This window comes from Monopterus albus, unplaced genomic scaffold (genome assembly GCF_001952655.1).
Source record: "Monopterus albus unplaced genomic scaffold, M_albus_1.0 scaffold173.1, whole genome shotgun sequence".
Classification (NCBI taxonomy): domain Eukaryota; kingdom Metazoa; phylum Chordata; class Actinopteri; order Synbranchiformes; family Synbranchidae; genus Monopterus; species Monopterus albus.
Window position 1 is genome coordinate 740,490 of NW_018128053.1, and position 23,700 is coordinate 764,189.

At 39.7% G+C, this 23,700-nt stretch overlaps 1 protein-coding gene across 8 annotated transcripts in view; it reads left to right on the forward strand.

The window, feature by feature from the left end:
• The window catches only part of nrxn2b (neurexin 2b), a 711,574-nt gene that overhangs the window by 343,598 nt on the left and 344,276 nt on the right, over window positions 1-23,700 (forward strand). For 7 of the 8 annotated variants that reach the window (XM_020616301.1, XM_020616300.1, XM_020616308.1 and 4 more), the window contains 4 exons: window positions 4,711-5,149; window positions 6,721-7,104; window positions 9,286-9,489; window positions 13,573-13,599. In XM_020616301.1, the coding sequence (XP_020471957.1) occupies window positions 4,711-5,149; window positions 6,721-7,104; window positions 9,286-9,489; window positions 13,573-13,599 (1,054 nt within the window). The remainder of the gene's footprint in view (window positions 1-4,710; window positions 5,150-6,720; window positions 7,105-9,285; window positions 9,490-13,572; window positions 13,600-23,700) is intronic. The other variant, XM_020616305.1, reaches the window with a different exon arrangement.

Here is a 23,700-nt window from a genome sequence, read left to right on the forward strand (position 1 = left end):
GCCCCCCAGCAGCTTAGGCCTATAGCAGCATAACTAAGGGAAGGCTCAGGGTCACCTGATCCAGCCCTAACTATAAGCTTTATCAAAAAGGAACGTCTTAAGTCTAATCTTAAAGGTAGAGAGGGTGTCTGCCTCCCGAACTGAGACTGGGAGTTGGTTCCATAGGAGAGGAGCTTGATAGCTATAGGCTCTGCCTCCCATTCTACTTCTGTGGATTCTAGGAACCACAAGTAAACTTGCACTCTGAGAGCGAAGTGCTCTGTTAGGATGATAAGGCTCTACGAGGTCTTTAAGATATGATGGAGCCTTGTCATTAAGGGCTTTGTATGTTAGGAGAAGGATTTTAAATTCTATTCTGAATTTTACAGGGAGCCAGTGGAGAGAAGCTAATATGGGAGAGATATGATCTCTCTTGCTAGTTCCTGTCAGTACTCTGGCTGCAGCCTTTTGGATTAACTGGAGGCTTTTTAGGGAATTATTGGGACATCCTGATAGTAAAGAGTTACAGTAGTCCAGCCTGGAAGTAACAAATGCATGGACCAGTTTTTCAGCATCACTTTGGGACAGGATGCTCCTGATTTTTGCAATATTGCGTAGGTGAAAGAAGGCAGATCTAGAGACTTGGATTTTGTGTGATTTAAAGGACATATTCTGATCAAAGATGACTCACAGGTTCCTCACAGTAGTACTGGAGGCAAGAGCTATGTCATCTAAAGTAACTATATGATTAGACAGCAGATTTCTAAGGTTTTCAGGCCCAAGCACAATAACTTCAGTTTTGTCAGAGTTTAGAAGTAAGAAGTTGCAGGTCATCCAGGCCTTTATGTCTTTAAGACATGCTTGAAGTTTGACCAGCTGACCTGATTCATTTGGCTTCATAGATAAATATAACTGAGTATCATCTGCATAGCAATGGAAATTTATGTTGTGCTTCCTGACAATATTGCCTAAAGGGAGCATGTATAAAGTGAAGAGAATTGGACCTAACACAGAGCCCTGTGGAATGCTGTGACTAACTTCAGTTTGTGTGGAACATTTGTTATTAACATGAACATTTAAGTCCATGGTAGCACTGTTGGTACGCCAGCTTTGCCATCCTGACAGCCAAATTAAAAATTGATTTCTTCGACTGATTCCTTGCACTGGATGAATGCTCTTGCCCTCCTCTTTGCCCTCACCCTCTTTCACTCTTTCTCCCTTTCTGCCCTCCCAAGTTCATATTGAAGATCATTCTTTTTGTCTGCTACTTCCTTCTACTCTCACCTTTGTTGCGTGATAAAATCTTCTGGAGTCACTCATCGCCCTCAGTCCCCACCTACCGCAAGTCAACATTCATTTGACACTTGGCAGGCTGCTATTGCAGAGCCTACTCTTTGTCCTTTTCAGTTGTGGGTTTTCATCACCAAGGCAACAGCTATAAATACAATATATGTTAATGCTGAAATTATATCACAGACTGTCAGTAAATGTCATGAAATCTGATAAATATATCAAATATAATGAGTTGAGTCAAGTAGAATAAAAAAAGGTTATTTTTGTTCTGCTGACATGCAGGGTTTTGGATTTGCTGAGTTTCTCAATGACAAAACAAATCAATGAAGTCACCTCGAGGAAGGCTTTGGCCCTATGTTAGCTGTACCGTTAGAAAAGTGAAAAAGCACAAGTCAAAGTCTATGTCACATTGATTTGAGTAAGACAAAAACACCCTGTGGCTCTGTTACACTAATCAGTATATTCAGAAGTGATGATCAAATGCAAAGATGGGAAAAAGCCTCACTGAAGGACATTAGTAACTTTGCTCAAGGTATCACAGTTTGTTAACCTTTGATAGTTCATGTTTATCAGTGGACAAAACCAGTGAATGTCTCTGGATTGGGCAACTTGGATAATTAGACAAACTGTGGAGACCTGCCCTCTCAGTTGTGAAGATGATATATTACAAACTGCCTGTATAAGACAGTCTCAAGGGTTTGAAGATATGAAAGAAAGGCATATGGTATAGATGTTCAGTCAGCATCTGACTGAGTGCAGATTGTCTGGGTCCTTTGCCTTACAAAGGCGCTAATTATTTGATACACCTTTCAGAGTGGGTCCTGGAAGTCTCATACAATAATACTGCCAAGGCATCCCTCTCTCCCTCTGTCAACCTGGTTGTCCCCTGGCTCCCTTACTGCTTAACACCTCTCCATTTTATTCCCCCACCTTCTTTCGCGTTCTGCTATTTGCTTTCATTGTGACCCTGGCAACACCTTTGCTTTTATTTGTATTCTTTTGCTTGAGACACACTGGAGGATTTAAGAGACTATGAAAAGGAAAGCTTTATACTGTCTTCATGTAGTTGTGGCTTGTTCATTCTCTGGTATTACAGGCAGAAGGCAAGACATGTTGTATGATCCTTTCTATAAAACTATATATAATACCAGGCTGCATCTTTTGTATGAATGAAGCAGCATGGATAAATAAAAAAAAAAATACCTGGACATAAATCAAATAAAAGCAAATATCCTCAGTCCTCCCACTTCCTTATCTCTCTTTCACCTATCCCTCTCTTTTTACCACCCTAAGCCAGGCGAGCTCCCACCTTATTAGCTGCCAGTTTTAGCATTATCATGGCTAATTACCAGGACTAATCTCTGCTAATGATGCCATTATGAGGTGTGCTGCACATGTGGTAGCGTGTCCAATGTAGGAGTTAACCAAAGGAGGCTTAAGTTCAGGAATAACCCAGCATATCTGTGTGCTTGTGGTTCATTCTGTGCTAATGCGTAGGTGTGGTGTTTGACAGAGAAGAAAATGTAGAGAGAGAGTGTGCATACATGGTGGAAAAAATAAGTGATATTGAAGGGCATTTGAAAGAAATAGAGTGAAAGACAATGAGAAGAACAGCAGCAGCCTGGTAAAATTAAAACAAATGTAGTAAACCGCATTAAAAACGATGAGCCTTTCAGCGGTGTGCATATGAAAACAGGGCAATCCAAACAAAAAGCAAATGGTGACTTAATACACAGATAATAATTCTGCATTAATCTTTCCTTTTTCTATTCAGGGTGCATAGTAGTTTGCAGATCTAGTGAAACTAGGAATTTTTTAAGAAGCAAGATGCAGGAATAATCCTTATTTTATCAGTGGATTGAGGTATCTAAGTTGTGCCCAATTTCACAAAAAAAGATTTAGGAACTTTATGATCACTGTTATCTCAAACAAATTTCAACTCTCTTCTGGTAGATTTTCATAAAAATGCAAAGCAACCACCAACACATTACTGCAAAGGAGCTGCAGGAAGGTTTAGCTGACAAAGGAGTAGTGGTTCACTGTTCCACTGCACAGCATTGATGCACACACAGAGTCTGCATAGACGAGTTATCAGGAGGAAACTTTATCCGCAACCTCATCACAAAAGTTAGCATCCGAAGCACATAAAGCAACATCTGAATAAGCTCAGTTTTAACGATTGTTTGCTGTAGTGGTTGTATTTATGTGTTTTCGTAACAAAAATTAGCAAAATACTCTGCCTAAGAGTGCCCAAACCTTTGCTTATAACTGTCCCACTGATTATATGGAAGGTCTAGTTAATAGACTAAAGCATGGAAAATCACTGTTATAATAAAGTGAGTCACTGAAAAAGGAAAAAGTGACACTTTGAAGAACATTTCTACCTGCTGTCTGTGCAAACATCACTGAAACTCATGTCAAAAAGTAAAAACCTGAGTAGCGTACAGATCACTGAAAAATGTACTTAAGTACTGTAAACGTCTGACTTTACAGCAACATAACAATCTCCTGAACCTCACAGCAACAGAAAACAAATTTAGAAATGTGCAGAAGGCTTTTTTCTCCATTACCTATCAGTGGATGTGTGTGCTCATGTGAGAGAGCATAAAGCGTGTGACAGAAAACACACAAATGCAAAAATCCTCAGCTGCTTCACACTGCACCTTAAGGACTGCCTCTCAAAAGACTAGCTACAGAGTGTTCTGCAAATAAAAGGAAAAGTAAAACTATGAAAGACAAGGATAATTTACATTGCTTTTAGCACTTAATCCATTATGAATGCACACAGTGAGGCACAAACACACGTTGAGCTGAAACAGTAGAGATGTATTTCATCAAAGGCTGTCAGAGACATTTGCATTAAGACTGTAGGGCACATTCACTTCTCCATGCATCTAGATATCCCCTGGAGCCTTTTCTTTTTTCATTTCTTTTGCATATATACTGACATTTCAGAGCTATATTTTTGTACAAGAACAAATAGTTTGTACACTGTATGAATTTGACCATGAGTTAGCAGTTGATGCAGTGGTGATCTAAGCCTGATGCATTGAGCAAGTTGTGCACCCACACAACATGCACAGACATTTGTAAAATCAATGAAAGCAGGCCCTGGGCAACTCAGTGGGCCCAAGTGGTTACTCTGGGTTTGAATTTTTCAAAGTGCAAAGGACTGCCTTACCAAATCATGGAATATCAGTAAACTGAGGTCTCATCTAATTGCTTACAGATGCAATTAGGTTGCATCTGTAAGCTTTTTTGTATTGTAGACAGACTATTAGTCTCTTTTGCAGCTGCATTTTTTTAGGTTAGAAAAAGTCTACTTTTAGATAACAATCTAGTTCTGCATACCCTGTTTGATTCCACAACCACATCATCAACATGATTTTATTCAGAATAATAACTTTGCAACCACTCTCTCTCCTCACTACTTTCCAGGTGGTGTACAAGAACAATGACTTTAAGCTGGAGCTGTCACGGCTGGCCATTGAGCGCGACCCTAAAATCACCCTGAACGGTGACCTGGTGTTCCGCTGCGAGGACGTGGCAGCCCTGGACCCTGTCACCTTTGAGACCCCTGAGTCCTTCATATCCTTGCCTAAGTGGAACACCAAGAAGACAGGCTCTATCTCCTTTGACTTCCGCACCACAGAGCCCAGCGGCCTCTTGCTGTTCAGCCATGGCCGCCCTCAGGGTCCCAAAGAGCAGAAACCCGGAAGGGAGCTGAAAACTGATTACTTTGCTATGGAGCTGCTGGACGGTTATTTGTACCTGCTGATCGATATGGGCTCAGGAAAGACAAAACTGAAGGCCAGCAACAAGAAGGTCAATGATGGTGAATGGTGTCATGTGGATTTCCAGAGGGAAGGGAGGAAAGGTGAGAGCTGCTTTAAACGTGTGCTGTGTTGAGACTGACAACTAATCTAGAATTTATCTTGTTGGATAATTATTTATTCGCATTAATCATCCACATTTTATAGGTTGTCTAGGTGTTTTCATTTTCATATCAAGGAGCAGATTCATGTCAATTTAATATTTATTACACTGCTTTACTTCCCATCAGCTTTAAAAATTCAACATGTTCACAATTACCGGCATGTCGGCAAATCATCAACTTCTGCAGGATATTTAGTGACCTGTATCAACAAGGTCAATACTTGCTCCATCAAAAAACAATGTCATTTTTACTGTGGCAGATTATTTGGTGGGATCATTATTAATGAGGATTAAAAAAAATCCACAGCCGTCTTGTACTGTGGCAGGTCTGTCGAGCTTTGTACAATGTGTCAACAAAAATATCTAATGTGTCTTTTTTTTTTTTAGATACAAATGAAAATGAATACAAATTAGTTCAAACACAGCTCACAGCCCTGTCTATTCTGCATTGGCTGTAATTGGCAGCTTTACAGTTGGTTTTCTAAAGGGTAGATACCTTGATATCCCCATAATGTTATACAAAAACCACAAATGTGCATGGAATAGACATGTTCATTCTGTTCATATTTTGGTTCTGTTTTGGACAGTAGCTTGGAAGGGTTCAGTAGGCTGGAAATACCCAGTGTCACAGATTTATCAGACATGTAGTAGAATGAACTGACACATTCTAAAACTATCTAGCTAGTTCAAACATTCCAAAGCAAAAGCCAAGAACAGGCTAAAAATACTATTAAAATGACATATATTTGTTAATTTAAGTTTATTTTTCATATCTGTGTGGTGTGTTGCCCCTGGTCACATGTGGGCACAACAGAAGCATCTGTGTGCTTCAGTATGCAGTGTCTGATGAATGATCTGTAGGTGGGCAAGCACCTTGGACATTATAGTTCCCTCTAATGGCATCTTATAATGAGGAAAGGTGTGAATGTAAGTGCCTGCATGTGCATGCGCGTGCGCAAACATGCGATCTCACTGCTGCTCCTTCTGTAATTGGCTTTTAATAGAAAATTAAGACGGAGTCGTTAATCACAGAAGGAGAGAGGGCCTTTTGTTTCACCCACTCCCTGCTGCATTCTGCTTCCCTTCTCCTCCATTTAGCCTATTACAGACACATTAGACACACATACACAAACACACACACTGCTTTCATCTATTTTCCCTGTATTTTGTCTGTCTCTCTGTCTATGTTCTATGTCCCTAATTTATGCTCTTACTCCCCCTCCCACCCATCCATTCACTTACTTTTGCACTTACCCACTTGATTTTCCCCCCACCTATCCACTCCACAAATGTCTTCAATCATTTCACTGTCTCTTAGAGTCACTGAAATATACTTTCAGTCACTCACTAAACACAAGATGCATCCCCAGGTACAGACGAAATATACACATAAGAAGAACTCCAAGTTTAATTAATGTAGCTATGATTAGACCAGTATATCCGTTTGCCAATTTTTACAGTATATCTAGCAACTAATATTGTCCTGTTTTTGTTTGTGTATTCATCTATTAGGCTCTATCTCAGTCAACAGCCGCAGCATGCCCTTCAACTCCCCAGAGGGCAGTGAAATCCTGGACCTGGACAGTGATATGTACTTGGGTGGGCTGCCTGAGTCTAAGTCGGACCTTATCCTGCCACCAGAGGTTTGGACAGCTCTACTTAACTATGGTTATGTAGGGTGTGTCCGTGACCTCTTCATTGATGGCAAGAGCCGCGACGTCCGCCGTCTGGCTGAGATCCAGAGCGCGCTGGGTGTCAGCAGTTTCTGCACCCGTGAACTGCAGAAGCGGTGCAGCAGTGCCCCCTGTGGCAACGGCGGACTGTGCAAAGAGGGCTGGAACCGCTACATTTGCGATTGCACCGGCACTGGATACCTGGGTACCAACTGTGAGATAGGTAAGGAGGGTGATGGTGAAGAGAACAGGTGTCAGGAAGGGTGAAAGAATGACAACTTGGTCACTTTTGTGTTAGACAATTCAAAGAAGAAATGCCACTGTATCACCCTGAACAAGACACACAAACTGAGAAAATACAGAACAGTATATAAGTGTGCAAAGGGAGTCACAGATGGCCCCAACATGAACCAATGAGAAGTTGTTAAATCATTGATGATGTACACTCCATCCAATAAACCAGAGCAAAAAAAACAAGTGTAGGGTGACTATTTTGACACATGTGACAATGTGCTGCCTTGTATTTGACACAGCCAAGCAGCTGCTGTGTAGTGGGAGTAAGAGCCCCATGGGGAGCTATGTGTGGTCCATATGCCACATGAGGCTCGGTGGCAATAGGGCCCACTGGCTGGGGGGAGGGAATTGAAGCTGAAGCTCTGAGAGGCTGGCAGCAGTGTGGCAGAGCAGTCAGGCCTACTGCCACCATCTGTGCCGGTCACGCAGACCCAGGTGGCACGTACGCCACAACAATGTGAGGTGAGCTACTTAAATAGCACCATGTATTCTGATTCATCCCAATTAGCTGCAGGCACCTTGCTTCATGGTTTGTCTTTGCACGTCTGTGGGGGTGAGTGAGCCATGACAGTATGGGATTTTGAGGGACAAGGAAGGTAATGAGGGAAGGAGAGATTGGAATCAAATCAGGACAGTGGAGGTAGAGGATGAAATGTCTTTATTTTGAAGGGTGATATTTTAACAGTTTTGTGTCTGGGTGCACAGATGACATGCAGTTTCAGTGATGCTCTTCTGCCATCTAGTGGAGTTTTGTGCTACAGGAGGGATGTGACAAAGGACACTTTTCTAATAACCAGCAACATATTTCCCTCTGTCAGTAGTGTGTTAGCAAAATCTGTGATATTGACTAGAGGACTGTAAACCCAGAGGTTATTGCATGATTCATTTTTTAAAGTATTGATGGTGTGTTGAGCAGCAGTTGGGGTATCTATGGATTGCTACGCTCGGCTGTTCTGACTGATAGAGAAATGCTGCACTGGGGCCTTTGGCAAATAAGGTGAAGTGTGGTGATGCAATGTGTATGAATCTGTGTTTAACACTTAAAGTACCACTGGTCTTACCTGCTCCCCCACACATGATATTTTTCTGATTTTTTAAAACACGTTTTTGCATGGACTAAACCCATGTTTCCCCCGCATGTTGCCCACAAAGCAAAACAAGAGCCATCCTCAGGAATCCTTCGCTCTACACAGCAGTCTATTTATGGCATTGCTGATTTTAAAGAGCATAACCAAGGTTGTGCCTAGTGTGAACAAGGGTGCTCCAGATCCCAGCTGCACTTTGTTTTTGACATTTTACTCAGCTCGAGGATAGTCTTAATTTGTTATGAATTTTTGTTAGGAATATTTTTTGTGGTTTTCTTTTCTTCTTTATAATAAATGTTTTCATTTTGTACTCTGCGTGGTACATCTGATAAAAATGGTGTAAGAAGTCTGTTGCATATTCTGCAAGCTTGCAACATTAGGCTGATACAAATGAAGACACGATTTTTTTTATTATGAAAATCACATGAAACATGGGTGAAATTACTAAAGCAACAAAAGAGATAAAGACCTAGAGGTGAAGTCTATATGCTTTCATCACAATCCTGAGAAGTCCAATAATGATTAACACCATCTTTTTATCAGGTGATAGGTTTACAGTTTTCAAACCCACCTGGCTTCGATCATTGTATGTTTTCCTGATATTACGCTGTAGATGTGGCATCCAAATGTACTTATTTTGGCAAACAGGTGATTTTGTATTTGTTCTAGTTACCTTTTAAATGTTAAAAAGAGAAGAGAGAACTTTTTAAATTGGTATTTATTGATGTACACGGTATATGTCCACACTTTTTTCTGTTTAATTTAAGATAAATGTTGAAAATCCATGTAGCTTAGATTTGTAGTGTTTGGTGAAACTGGGACTTAATTGTATCAGAGGTGAATATTTTCCAGCATGTTTTCTTCAATGTCATTTAGAATGACATTGAATTTGCCAAATGCATTCCACTGACTCTTGATATTGGGCTGTCATGTCCAGTCGACCACCATGCATGTGTCCTGTTTCATCTGTCTCTCTGTCCTACCCATTTTGTCACACTGCTTTTCTCTCCTTCACCCCACTCCAGAGGCAACAGTGCTAAGTTATGATGGCAGCATGTACCTGAAGATCATTGTGCCGGTCACCATGCACACAGAGGCTGAGGACGTGGCACTACGCTTCATGTCTCAGCGGGCGTACGGCCTGCTCATGGCCACCACCTCCAAAGAGTCAGCAGACACCCTGCGACTGGAGCTGGATGGAGGCCGTGTTAAGCTCACCGTGAACCTTGGTAGGACACTGTGATTGATTATGGATGCACCTGCTAACCTTTCCCATCCCATCCCCTGTCTGTATTTGTGTACTGCTAACTTAAAATGATGGTTTGATATTTTGAGTTTGACACTATTATTTTTGTCATTTTCAGATGATTGTGTGGGGGAAAAGCTTCAAAATTTGTCCCTCAGTTTTATTAGATTTGTTTGATTTGATAGCTTGTGGTTTGTTTCACTTAATGGATACAATTGGCTGTACAGCAAGCTAACAATCTAACCTATAGCCATCACTATCATTGGTTTAAATGAGGAATGTCAGACAGTGTTAATTTTGACACTTGAATTCGATTTTATTTTAGTCTTAGTCGGTTGGTGAAAATGCATATTATTATTTTGAGTTTTGTTTGGTTTAGTCTAGTTTTAGTCCGTAAATACAAAATAACTTTTAGTCTGGCTTTTGCCATTTTTAAACTGCATTTTTAATATTTACTTCAGGCTATAGCTTCTTCCTCCTTGCTGGGTAATGGTGGTCAATGTAAAACATTTTGTCATAGTTCTTGTTATTAAACATTACGTTCTACTTTTTTTAGTTTCCTTTTCATCCTGAAAAATAGGTCGTCACCGAATATTTTTCATCATAGTTTTTAACAAATAACACTGATATTCATTAGCAAAAACTGAGGTACAAACACAGAAGCTTCTCCTCCAACTCATAAAGAAATCAAACTAAAATGAAAATGTAAAGGCATCCCCAAAACATAGTCCTTTTGCCCACCTAGGGGAGCCAACCTGCAGTCATTTCTGTACCTTTCCTTTGACTTGGGTCCCTCACCATCTCCTCTGCTTTCATTCCCTCCTTTTGTTCCTCTAGCACCTCCTCCCATTTAAAAGCTCCATCTCTAACAGTATCCCTGGCCTGACCCCGAGCCGTAACTTACTGAACTGTCTCTAGAAGCGTCAAGGTGGCCTTGCTCCTGTCTTGCTCCTCCTCATGATTCTGCTCCAATCCATTTTTTGTGGAGTTAGCTGAGGGGCTGGTTGGCTCAGAGGAAATGGGAATCTTTGTCATTAGTAATTACAGATGAGCTCAAAGAATAGGAGACTGGAAAGAGGTTTGAAAGGCAAGCTTACTCAGGAGAAGGTTAGTGAAATTGTAGAGTGGGGTTAGTAAGATGGATGGTTTCATAGAGGAAGCTAATGCCTTTCTCTAATAACTTGGTGCAAGAATGCAGACCTTTTTACTTATTAAAATTTCATTGTACTGAATATTAGTGCTCTGGGGAAGATGGATATGACCTTCCAGCTCTGGACACTTTAAGTCTGTCCTGATCCTTCGATGGAAGAGACTTTCAGCAGTGAACCAGGAGGAGCATGACAGAGGTACATCCTCCAATATAGGAGCTTAAGCCACCATAGAGACAGGAAGGGGGTGGTGGGGTAAACAAAGGTGGCCATTCCTCTTTTTTTATTTTTTTATCTTTCACCATCTCTCTCTCTCTCAATCACTCACTCACTCTCTGTGTCACTCATAAACACCCCACCTGGCCAAGACTCAGAAGATGGAGCTTTTCATCCCTTCAATGGCCCGTATGTCTGCGGCCCTAGGATCAAACAGTCAGAGAGACCGGCTCACAGTTGCACACACACATTTGTACTTAACTGTACACAGAGTCACAGCTTGACCTGCTATAGATCGCTGGAACACACAGTTGTGACTAATCCATCATGTCAGAGTCCTGAATCTGTATAGCAGCCCCATTCCTTTGTTTTCAACCGGGCTTAAATGACACTTAAAGTGCCCATGGCATGCTCATTTTGCTCATTTCCAGCCATTTAATGTTTAATCTTGGGTACCTCTAGATTAGCTTGGCACCCCTCATAACTCCAAGTAGATTGTAATTATTTCAGAATCAGAGCCAGAAAGCCTCTTCCTTAAAACGAGAGGATAGTTCATGAATGCACACATCTACTGCTGCCGGTGTTGTGTTGCAAGTGGACGGCACAACGAACCGCGATTAATAAGACTTTCTCCCGCATAGATGGGTAAACAGCAGTATATGTACCGGTATACGTATATATATATAAACCCAGTTGCTTCTGCATAGAAATACTAGAACATATGAACACCCAATTTTTTGAGCTTTAGGTCACGTCTAAGATGATAATTCACAGTTGTAACATTGTAGATAAGTCAGAAAACAAGGAAAAGCATGTTATGGGTCCTTTAAAAAAGTCGCCATTGAATAGCAGTATAAATCTGCTCAGGATCTGTATCGCGTTGTTGCAAGGAAATTAATTAACAACTAAAGTGAAACTCCTCCCACAATCAGATGAGATTCTTCAGTATCTGTTAAGGGTTTAATCCCTGTTGAGATAAACGCCTGCTAATTAATCACCAAGAAAGGCTATATTTGGATAGAATTAATTCTAATGATATTTATTAGTGATGAGTAATTGTGGTAACCTCTTCAATTAGCAGTGTGTCAGCTGAAGCTAAACTGCCACTCTGGTAGATTACAGTGGCACGTCCACACAGAGTCAGACTGTCTTTTTATTGATTATCAGATGAAAATTCATATAACGCAGGGACAACTTTTTCATAAAAAAAAAAAAAGATTTGCACCCAATTTCATTTATTTAAGAAACATCGCTGTTTTCCAACACATGTGGCTCATGACTACTGGAACGCTTTTATTATGATTTATTAGTGTGTTAATCTTTATGTTTGTATGTGAGCCACTTTAAATTGCTTCCACTTTATGAATTATGCAATATAAATATATTTTAAATTCTTTTTTTCTTTCTTTCTTTTTTAAAAACTGCATTGTATTACTGCAACATCTCTATGCCGGTCCCTGGCTGTTTGTGTCCACTATTCTGTAGCGGTTGACAGCTCGAGACCACAGCCCAGCCACAGTGCCACATGCACATGTAGCTTGTGACCACTAGATGGGGAAGAATAGCCATTTTTTTTGCTCACAGACATGTAACCAGATTGGATGTATACTGACATTCTGCTTTAACCTGAGTCTTCAAGATGAAGGACAAAGATTTTTAACCAACACTTCACGATTCTGACAACACAGCTTGTAAAACAAAAACACTTTTTGCTGTGTTGTTGTCACACTGCTTGTAGCAAATAGCACACAGTGGGGTCTTATTTCTTGTGGTTTGTGTGCACCAGGCATGAGGTGGCTGGGATGTGCAGATCACCCTTTCTTGTCATTTACACTGTTGGGTTTCTCATGCCCAAAGTGCGGCAGAGGGCAAATGCATCTCAAATTGCCAGGAAGAGGGTCCAAAGGCATGAGACAGTGTATCTGCTCTAGTGAAGGCACAGCAGATGCAGGAAAAGGGTGTTTGTGTACAATGTGAACATAACGGCTTCACAGTGTTTGTTTGCAGTCATAGTCAAAAAAGCAAGCACCTCAAATTGTTTAGGCCATCAAATTCTGGCCATGATACTTGTTTTAATTAAGTTAATCATACATTTAGTTTGAACTATTGCTATGTGCTATGTTTTATACAGTGTCACTACAATTACTATGATATGCAAAGGTAAAAAAAATAAATAAAAAACCCATTTGTTATAAAACTTTGAAACATATGAAAGGTGTATATAAGTATTGCCAGATGATATGCTAATTATTTGGATCTCAGTATTTCAGACCTGCACTCTACCAGAAATACCATATAATTTCAAGTAATCAATTTGCCTTGATGTTAGCTCTGAAATCCCATTGTTTATATCAACAATAAATAACTTGGGCTAGATTATAAATTTGGCGAAAGCAGACATGTCATCACCATGTTGACATTGCGTCATGCTCTCTTATGGTGCCTTGCCTTCTGCTGCTGTGCTTTGGGGCTATCAGGTTGAAGGAGGGGTTGATAATGGGACTTATGAAGGAAAAGGGTGATCCTGACTCAGAGCATGTCCCCGGATGGTGGCCCCAGAGCAATGCTTGGTTGTCTGCAGAATGTACCTTGAAGGATGTAAAATGTCTTTTTTTCTCTTTATCCTTTCTTCTCTTTCTTTCTGTCTCTTTTTCTCCTTCTCTTTTTATTTGATCTCACCATTTCGCTCTCTCTCCTGCCAGATTGTATCAGGATAGACTGTAGCCTCAGTAAGTGGTTCTATCCATTTTTCTGACTAAAATGTATGTTTATCTCATCTTGATTCTGTGCAGTGGCCCTTTTCTACTCATGTCCTGACCTCATGATGAGTGACAACTTTCTCATTACCCATTTTTTTCATTCATTCCTTTATTTAATACATTTTTTCATTAAGTTTCTTACCTTTGAATATGCATCAGTTGAATTTCTATTTTCCACCTCACATGTTTTTCTCCCATTGCCATTTTTCATTCTGTCTCATCTGAGTGACTCTCCCCTCCTATGTGTCAAAAACATGGTCTAAATTGTATTTTTCTTCTTTCTATAAGTTCTGTCACTTTAATTTCCCCTTTTCTGTCACAATTTTAATTAATGTTTCACTTACATAATTGTCAGGATATTTCATCTTGTAAACCTCAGAACTGAAAAATAATTTAATTGCTTCTCCCTTGCTTATTACCCGTTCTATTCATTTTCCTGTCAACGTTCTCCAAAAACACATTCAGAAAAGGGCAACTTGACACTCCCCTGTTGGTTGTTCCTATTTTCTATTATGCAGCACTGAGTTTCAGCTCCACTTGGCTGCACACGCAGGTGTTGCTTGTTTTGTATGTGGGACAAACTGTAGATTTGGCCCCCAGAAAGCTAATTGCCTATCCACTGAGAGACGGCACCACCTGGTGCGTGCTTGTTTTCAGTGAAAGCTAATGTTTTTCTGCCCCATGCTGACAGAATGATAGCAAACTGTTATTTCTATCATGGCCACTGACAATTGAGCAACGAGTCCTCAGGTAGGTGCTGCCAGCTACAGTGACAAAAATGGAGAAAACGTCATGTTTGCCACAGTGTTTGTGTGTACATTTTTCAGTTTTTATAATGTGCATTTGATTGTTTTAAGGTGGGGGGTTGACTTTGATAAAACACTAATAGCATCTGAGGAAGTAGCAATTCTTTTTTTTTAACAAAACAATTTGTAATTTGAGTATTTGCTGGGTCATTGGTACTTACTATGAGTTTACAGTGAGGCATATCGGAGCAGAGTAAGGGTCAGGCTTTGTATTTGGCATCGAGTTAGAAATGTGCAAAATGTTAAAAATGAGGTGATGGTTAAAATGAGGAAATCAATGTAGTAATGGGAAGGTGCATCTGTAGAATCCATCAAATGTGTTTGTATGTGAAGCTTGTTTCTTCATGTTCTATACCTCTACTCTTGTACTGTGTGTGTGTCATATGCCTTCACTTAAAATGCAGATGGTCACTGGCTGTGTCAGACTTAATGGTGTGCAGTCCAGAAACTTCAAAAGCCTCCATTAGACACAGAAGCACCTTTAGTCTATGATGAATTGCACTGCTTATTATATGTAGAGCCTGCCTTGACACACATTCCAATAATGCTAGAAAATGTCCATACTCTAGGCTGACCACTAGATGTCAGACAAGCACTGGGAATATTGTGTGTTGTCACTGCAGCAGGAAGGAGATTTTTTTTTTTTTTCTGTTCCACCACTCAAAACCATTTCCCTGTTAGGTTAGAGCTGACTTAGATTCTACACTATTGCAAATGATCTTATCTGGTGGGTGAGGTCATGACAGGTTTGTATGTTCTAATGTGAGAAATGTTTTGCAATCATAGAGTGTCAGGACGTTCGGCAGTTGTTTTTACAGATTCTCCATGCTGCCAGTCTGCCTTCATAGAGCTGACTTGAAACAATGGGTGTCAGTGTTTTCCCAAAGAATTTTCATTTAACTTTTATATTCCTCTTACAGCAGTGCACTGCTTCATGGCCACTCAGTCACACACAACATTATATATTAAAAAGAAATTGCAGAATATGAGTGTGTGAGAAGGAGAGAGACCAGAGAAAAAGAGAGCAAAAAAGGCAGAGATACAAACAACAATTTATTCCATGGCATGCCATATCATTTCCTCCTTCACAGCCATATGGAAACTAAAGCCTAGAATTTGAGTAAGAAACCCAGGGTACCCATGTCTCTCTGCTGGCTGGTCTATGCAGATGCTTTAGTAGCTAACAGAACCAAACCTTAGAAGAAGAAAAAGCAGCAGTATTAATGTGACACTGTACAGTATATATACTTTTTTTGTTCTGCAGATGGAAAAGGCCAGTGACTGCTGAAATAAAATACTAAATATTGTATATCCCTGAGCTCTGCAGTAGAGGACAAATAAACATGTAATGTTACTAGCTTTGAGCACCAATTGCTAACATGAATAAGGAGATTACTATAAACACATCCATCTTAATGTCAGGAGTGAAAGGGAGAGGTTCATATTGACAGTGAGTAGAATACACCAATCTGCAAAAATACATGCATTTGATTTAGTGTTACCACTCCCCCAGTAGAGATCCCCTATACATATCATCTGTTGTCGCAGGACTTGCAAACACAAACCAAAAGAACAACGGGAACACCACAAATACGATAATCCTTTTCTTTCATTTTTGAACACCCCTGGACACCCATTATTTTCCACTGAATCACGAGTATACCAATTAGCACTTAATAGCATTATGCATACAGTGCTGTTTCTCTGTTTGTTGTGCTGTTACTACTGCTGCTACTGCTAAAATGACAGCATGTTAACTTCTCACCATTGGACCTTTTTATTTGTGGACTTTGGAGTGCATTATGAGGCTTAGGAGGTGAAGGATCATCCTTGTGTTTTTCTTTTTGCACTATATAGTGACCTGGCTCTTGCACCTTAATGTGACTAGACATGATATGGAGCTGAGTCGCAGCACTCGGCTCCAGTCAGGTCAGGATGTCAGGCTGATGATATCTGTTTGGAAGGTGGACTTTCAGCCGCCAGCACCACCTTTTCATAGCAATAGATGAGATGAGATTTGGCATGACATATGGCCAGCATGTTGGGCACAAGCTTTCTGTCTGCTAATGTCATACCCTTTGGCCTGTCCACCTGTAAGTAGCCACCCCAGAGCACACTGAGACAAAAGTGTGTCTGTGTGTATTAGACGTTTTGCTTCTCAAAATGAAGAAACAGAACATACAAATACAAAATATAGAAATCATTAGCATGAGAATTACTGTAGATGGCAAAATGGTTATGGTTACAGAAAGACTGCAATTACATTTAATAAAAAGTGAAGCCTGACTGCAAGGCTGTCATGGTATCTGTGCAGATTCTCAGTCATCCAGGTCATAGTAAGCTGAAAAAATGTAGAAAAATTGACTGGACTAGGTTTTTAGGTCAAAGACGTTTCACCTCTCATCCAAGAGGCTTCATCAATTCCGCCCGACTGGCGTTGAGTCAGAGATATTTATCCCCATCGGTGGTGTTTCAGTCGATCGTTAGTTAAAGGGCAGAAGACTTGGTATTGGTTGGATTCCTAGGCTGGACAGGAATTTAGTTGGTGGTCATCCAGTGAAGAAATGGTACTAAACCTATACAACAAGACTAGGAATGTAAACAATGTTAAAGGTTTAGTTGCCTGTTTTTAACAATTCTTGTGTGTAGGTGTTTTTTATTTGTCTAACTACTTTTTATTGATTGTTACCTTTGTAAAGTATCTGAGTATCATGAAACTCACTATACTATACATTGTCAATTTAATCATCTTTTTCAGAAGTAGTTTGAACTCCTTTTTCTGAGCAGCTTTAGTTAACATAACTAGGTTTTCCTTAAGGTAGTTTTGCTATACTGTAGTTACATTTTTCCAATTTCAAAGTAGCCTCCCTAACACTGGATTGTCATCCACACAATCATTGTATGTGTGGGGTTCTTTGCTCATGTCGTGAGCAAAGACAATCACGTGTTATCAAATCACACCCGCACTGATATAGCAAATTAACTGAGTTAGGAGCTCTTAATAGATCTTCTTAACTTTTAGTTTTTCCTCATCACTATTTATAACCTCACGTGCCATCACTGGAGCATTCATATTCAAATAGTCCAGGTTGTACTTCCTGTAAAATCTGTTACTGTCTCTGAGATGACTAAACCTTTACAAACATTTATATATTAAGATACCTTTAAGGCAGGAGGAATAAATAGAAATGGCTAAGACTGAACAGGGTTAACTTTGATGGTTGCATGTTTAGTCATGAAGAGTTAATATTTAAGATAGAGATTAACTGTCTGAGCTCTATAGCTTTCATCTAGCTGAACAGCATTTATAATCACTAAAATATCCTAATTATAAACACCAGTTACTAAATTAAGATCTTCTCATCAGTTCACACTGTGAACTGATGTGTCCTGTCATTTACATTCTAATAGAAACATTTGCATATGAAAAATATGGGTTTGCAAAGCATGTACTATTGTGTGTAAAAATGTGTGTTGTTATATCAACTGTTTTTTATATGCTTGAAAGAATAAATCAAGAATAAATCAAATCAAAACTTAGGGTAAACCTGAACTTTCATGAAGTATATGCAGAATATCCATTCTCTGTTCTTATCACACATGATGTAAAGATGTTTGATATTCCATCCAAGGAAGCATGACTTTGTTTAACCTTATGCCAAATGCTTGGTTTCAGAGCTTCACAAAATAAGCAGTGGAGATATACCAAATCTATTCCTGTGCATGTTTAGAAAAGTACTTCCTTTTAACTTTTTTTTGTTTTTGTTTTGTTAGTATACAGTTTATTCAGAGTAGTGTGAAAAATCCATCACTGTGAGAGTGAGTCAGAGAAACAGAGCAGGGCCTAAAGCTAATATGAGGTGAGTGATAACAGTGATGTCACAATAGAACCACCTCCAGCCTTTAGAACAGTTTGTCTTTTGTGTGTGTATGCCTTTGTATTACTTACATCATGAGGACCAAAACCTGTTAACACACACACACACTGTGGGGACTGGGCCATCCTCGTGGGGACCAGAAGCTGGGATGAGGTTAGGGGCAGGGTTAGGTGTTAGGCAAGTAGTAGTTAGCGTTAAGGTTAGGATAAGTCTACAGGAAATGACTGTAAGTCAATGTAAAGTCTCCACAAAGAATGAAAACACAACATGTGTGTGTGTGTGTGTGTGTGTATGTGTGCACAAGCTGTGAGCACTTAAACACCAAACTAAATCCAATATTGGTACCTAAACTCCCATTCATGGTATGGCTAGGTAACATTTTTGTGATATTTCAGCTATTTCGAAAGGTTAATAGCAGAAAGACCCTAGACTAACTTAACCCCACCTGTGCAATCTGACCTCCAGTGATTTAACTTTTTACCTTGATGCGGTGATATGTACTCTAAGCTATCGGTATACCGTGTAGCCTCTGGTGCAACAGTCATGTGTAAAATCCAAGATAAAATCTGTGACAAAGTTGCCAGCATCACCACTGAGGCAGATGTGAAACACACTTGAAACGTTCAATCAGATAAGACTGTAAAACCCAGTTTTTTAATCTGGTGTTGCTGAGTGTGGAAGTATGCTTTGTTCTGCATGTAACCACACAAAAGAGTGATGTCATAATGCCCTGGACTACACTTGTACATCCGTGCAGCAGGGTGACCACAAGAGGTCAACACACTTAAGTTGCTTTTTAAGATACACAATATATAATATTGTTTTTTCACTGAAAACAGACAACTGAGTATTTTGCTTATGGAATGGAAAAATATGGCAAAAGAATGTATTGCATTTGAATATAATGATCAGTAGTGTGAGACTAACCTCGCTCAAGCGAATAAAAAACAAACCTGTCATATCAAATTAATTGCGAGAGGCAAACCAAGATAGAGAAATCAATCCAATTGGAAGCATGCACAAAATCCTATTGATTTTCATTTAGTAGTAACTAAATACCTCTGTATATTTTTTTCCATTGACCTACTCCTGATCCTGTAATTGAGCAATTTTCCAGCTAAGTGACTTTATGCCCTCGTTTCTAGCATTTATTTAACACTATAGACCAATAAAAATAGCACGTTGATGACTAACCCCAACCAGGAGATGAGTACATTTCTATCTAGTGTTGTTGCAGTAACGCCCACACAGATGTGCATGTACACACATGTGCATTCACAGATGCATGCTTCATTTGATACATATTGTAGGCAGAGAAATGAAACCCCACTCCTCCAAACCACCCACACAGACATTTAAACCCAGCATATCACTGTCACAGAAGCTGTCACCCTCCTCAGTCTTAAGTGCTTTCAGCCAGGTTGTCAGGTGTCAGATTCCTCCCCATGTGTGTTGCACAGTCGCAACTGCTGCAATATGTAGCTAATTTCATATAGCCTTGTAACAATTTTCACTGGTGTTACACAGTACATGTGGTCAGACACAGCAGGTGTTACGGCCATTTTAAATTTGAATGGATGGTTTGTTCAGTGTAACTTTTATTGAACTGGCTTCTTATCTGCCACCCCAGCTTTTTCTTGCTCATCTCCAAACAGATGGCTCTCTTACTTTCACAGTGAATCACAGATATTGAATTTGAATGAGTTTCCGATCGTTCACTTAAATCATGAGTCATCATGTCCTACCTCAGCCAAATAGATGTCAAAGATGGATTTGCAATAGGCACTAGAAGTTTTCCTCAGCACATTCAACTATAGTTTGTGAAGTTAAGAGTGTGTATAAAATTTATTTTGGAGATATTTGGATTGGGATTTGATGTTTAAAGGCAATTTAATGCTCCAATGGAGGATATCCCTTTTTATTTAATGTTCATTTTATCCTCCAAAATCCCCAGGCCAAATGTGATGCAATGAGCCAACAAGAGGAGTGTGTAATTAACATAATGCCTTAGATCTGTGCACCCTCAGAGACAACATTTGATAGAAATAGATTTATATTAAAAGCAATCATCTAATTCGACAATGGACAACACCAGTTAATTGCACATGTCTGTGTATTTAACAAGTTTAAATATGATTAACTATTGTCTGTGCAATACTAGTAAATGGCTAGGCAGCAGAGAGAAAACATACAGTATGCCCTGTAAAGACACTGGATGTGTAGCCTCATGGCACATTGGAAGTCACCTTCAAAAGACAGGTAATAACCATGCACATTAATAGCTGCTTCATTGATGCAGCATCATGTTTCCACACATTTTGTCAAATTTTGCTCTTTGCATGTGTTTTTAATGGAAACAAACCAAAGGCCTCTGAAAATGTTAAATCACCTAATAAAGTGCTTAGAAACCAGTATAAGCTTCAAAAGGAATATCTAATCAGAACTATTTCCTAGCTTCAGTATCTGGCTAAGGGGAGTTGCTTTGGAATATTGCAAAGTTCAAGTACAAATACAAGAAAATCTAATTGGTAGACGCTATGTGCATTATTATATATGACTGAAAATGAAGTATAAAGGCTCGGTTTAAAACCAAATCCCTTTAGAATTCTTTTTGCTATCTCTTAACTGGCTAGCAATATCTATTGGAACATTATTCAAGATTTTTTTTTTATCACTTAAAATGAATGACACCACACTGCCCTGTGTTTTTGACCTTTCAAACATAAGGGTTATATGCAGCAGTCAGAAAACCTCAATTCCAAAATCAAGTGTGACCCCCAAAGCTGTATTAAGACAGAGATATAGTTCAACTTCACATAAGGGCTCATCTTCTTTCATAAATATCTTTATAAGCTGGCAGGATATTGACTTGTATTGACTTGCACTATATTACTCTACATTTATTTTATTAATTTGAATGTTTTATCCTCCATGTCCACATTACATTTACTGTATGTATTTGTCACTGTTAAAAGCAACTCAGAGGCGAGACAGTCAGCCAAAAACATCCCCCCTTTGTACATAACTGTGCCAATGAGCCGCAGAGCTGTTATTGCTAAGTATTAACAAATAAAAGGGCAATACTCTGACATGGTGTGAAGGTGATGGGCCGTGGATGTATGCAAACCACTGGCCTTACAAAGCTTAGTCTTACTTCATTTATATCACTACTTTCAAAGGATCACTCTGCTCCCATTTAGCGTTCAACAGCCTAGAAATTTCCCCAACTATCGCTCCCTTCCTTCACTGTCAAACCGAAAGCAGAGAGACGTTTCAGTAATGGTGAGAGGTGGTGAAGAAATCTTAATTGACAAAGCGAAGAGTGGAAAAAATATAAGAGGAAAAAGAACAAGGGATCAGGGAACACTGGGGCACTAAGCAACACTGAGTGAATGAGGAAGATCTAACAAGGATGGCACTCTGCCTCTTTGTTTTTCTTTTTCTATTTACTTCTTCCTCTTCCCTTCCTGTCTCCGCTCTCTGTTAACTTGAGACACCTGAGGTAATCTGCTCACTGGACCTAACAGGGTGAGGAGATTGCCTTCCTGTCCTTTTTGTGTTATAAGAATTGTCTGCACAGATGTTCCACTGTCTAGTGGCCACAGTTTCAATTGTGTAGTTTGCTAGGAAAAAGAAAGGTGCATTCTCGTTTCACCTGGGACCTGGAGCCCGCATGTTTAAGAAGACCACATCTGCCCTCTTGGTCCACTGAACAGCTTGTGGAGCATGTTGGAAAGGAGGGTGACAGCCTTTTCTTGCTCAGTGTCTTCTGGGAACACAGTTTTTTTTCTTTACTGAATTCTTCAGGGATTCAGCCTTGGCAGCCAAGTGGTTGAAGCTATATTTAGAAGTATAACACACTGAGATTTACACATACCCAGTCCTGCTATTATCTGTGTAGTGGCCAGTTAGTTTTCAGGTAGGAATGATTAATTCTCAGTCTGGTTCACTTTTCTTACAGTGTCTGTGGCTGTCTGAGTGTACTGAACTGAGAAGGACAGTATGTTTGTCTTTGTTGCTGTTTGCTTTGTTCAATTGTGAGGGCATTTTGATTTTTAACAAAACCAAAAGTAGCAGAAAAATTTAAAAAACCTTTATGTGGTGAATGCTTGCTAAAATGCATTGCTGCTGTTTTTACTTCATGTTCTGTTTCTTCAGTTTTCCAGAGTTTTGCAGGTAATGTTTTAATGTGCACTGTAATCATGATGGAGGTTTGACTGCAGACATTAAGTGTTCTTTTAACAATTCTTTATGCCTTATGCATGTCTGGAGATGTTTTGCCTGGTGAGACCTACAGTATATGCAGTGTTGAAGGCTGTACAGTATTCAGAGAAAGGGGGGCTCTGATTAATCTTTATGGTTTACTTAGAATCACTGTGACATTGTCCAGTTTGTTAAAATTAAAGATGAATGAAAATGAAATTGAAGAACTTAATGTGGATCTTGCAGTGTGTGTTTTAGTGATACAGAATTAAAGATTTTTATGGAAACGAATAAATGGTATTTCATAGAAATCTAGCAATTTAATAGAAGGCTGTGCACAATTTGTCGCTGTTACAGTAAATAAATACATAAGCCCAAAAGCCCAATAAGTCTGAGTGCCAAGGGATATTTCAGTCACTAGACAAATGTTTTTTTTTTGTTTGTTTTGTTTTTTGTATTCTGCTTAGGTGCTCAAGTGCAGAAGTGGAAAATATCTTTTTATTCCGTCATTAATGGAAAAAAATGCCCAAGTCCGCATGGGGGTGTGAGTTCCCTTTGCACCTATTTTTCACAGAAGTTTGACTACACACAGTTGTCAAAATTGATCAGATCCCAGCAATGTCATAGAGGATAGTGCCTTTATTTTGAATTGGGATGTGGCTTCCTCACCTGCATAGTGTCAGCCCATGAACACTGTGTTTCTTTTTCAGTGCTGCCTGGCACCAGCGACAGGTTAGATGTGGACTCATTACACAAACTCTAATGAGAGAACCAGCAGCATCCTGGAGCTGTCCAAACCTATACTGCCTCGCAGGACTGATGGTCATCCCATGGGACCATACCTTCCTGCATCCTGGAAAATGCAGTTCAAATCATAAATCAGCATCCCCTCGAAACCTTTTTCTAGAGTGTGAGGGAGAGAGATGTAAGGAGTAGGAAAAAAGAAATTAGAGGGCAAAGAAAAATGATAAATAGCAAGTGGGTAACGGTGAGCATAAAAAGAGTAGGCAAAGAGGGAGGGTGTGCAGATGGTGGTATGAAAGGGAAGAAGGGTGTTGGTCTGTGTTTGAAGCTCCAGAAGGAGCTGTAAAATTCTGAAGAAAATGGGTAAAACATATGATTTCTTTTTCCTATCTTGAAGTCAGTCTTCCCAGTTCACGTCTTCCTGTGGTGGCCATCTGCAA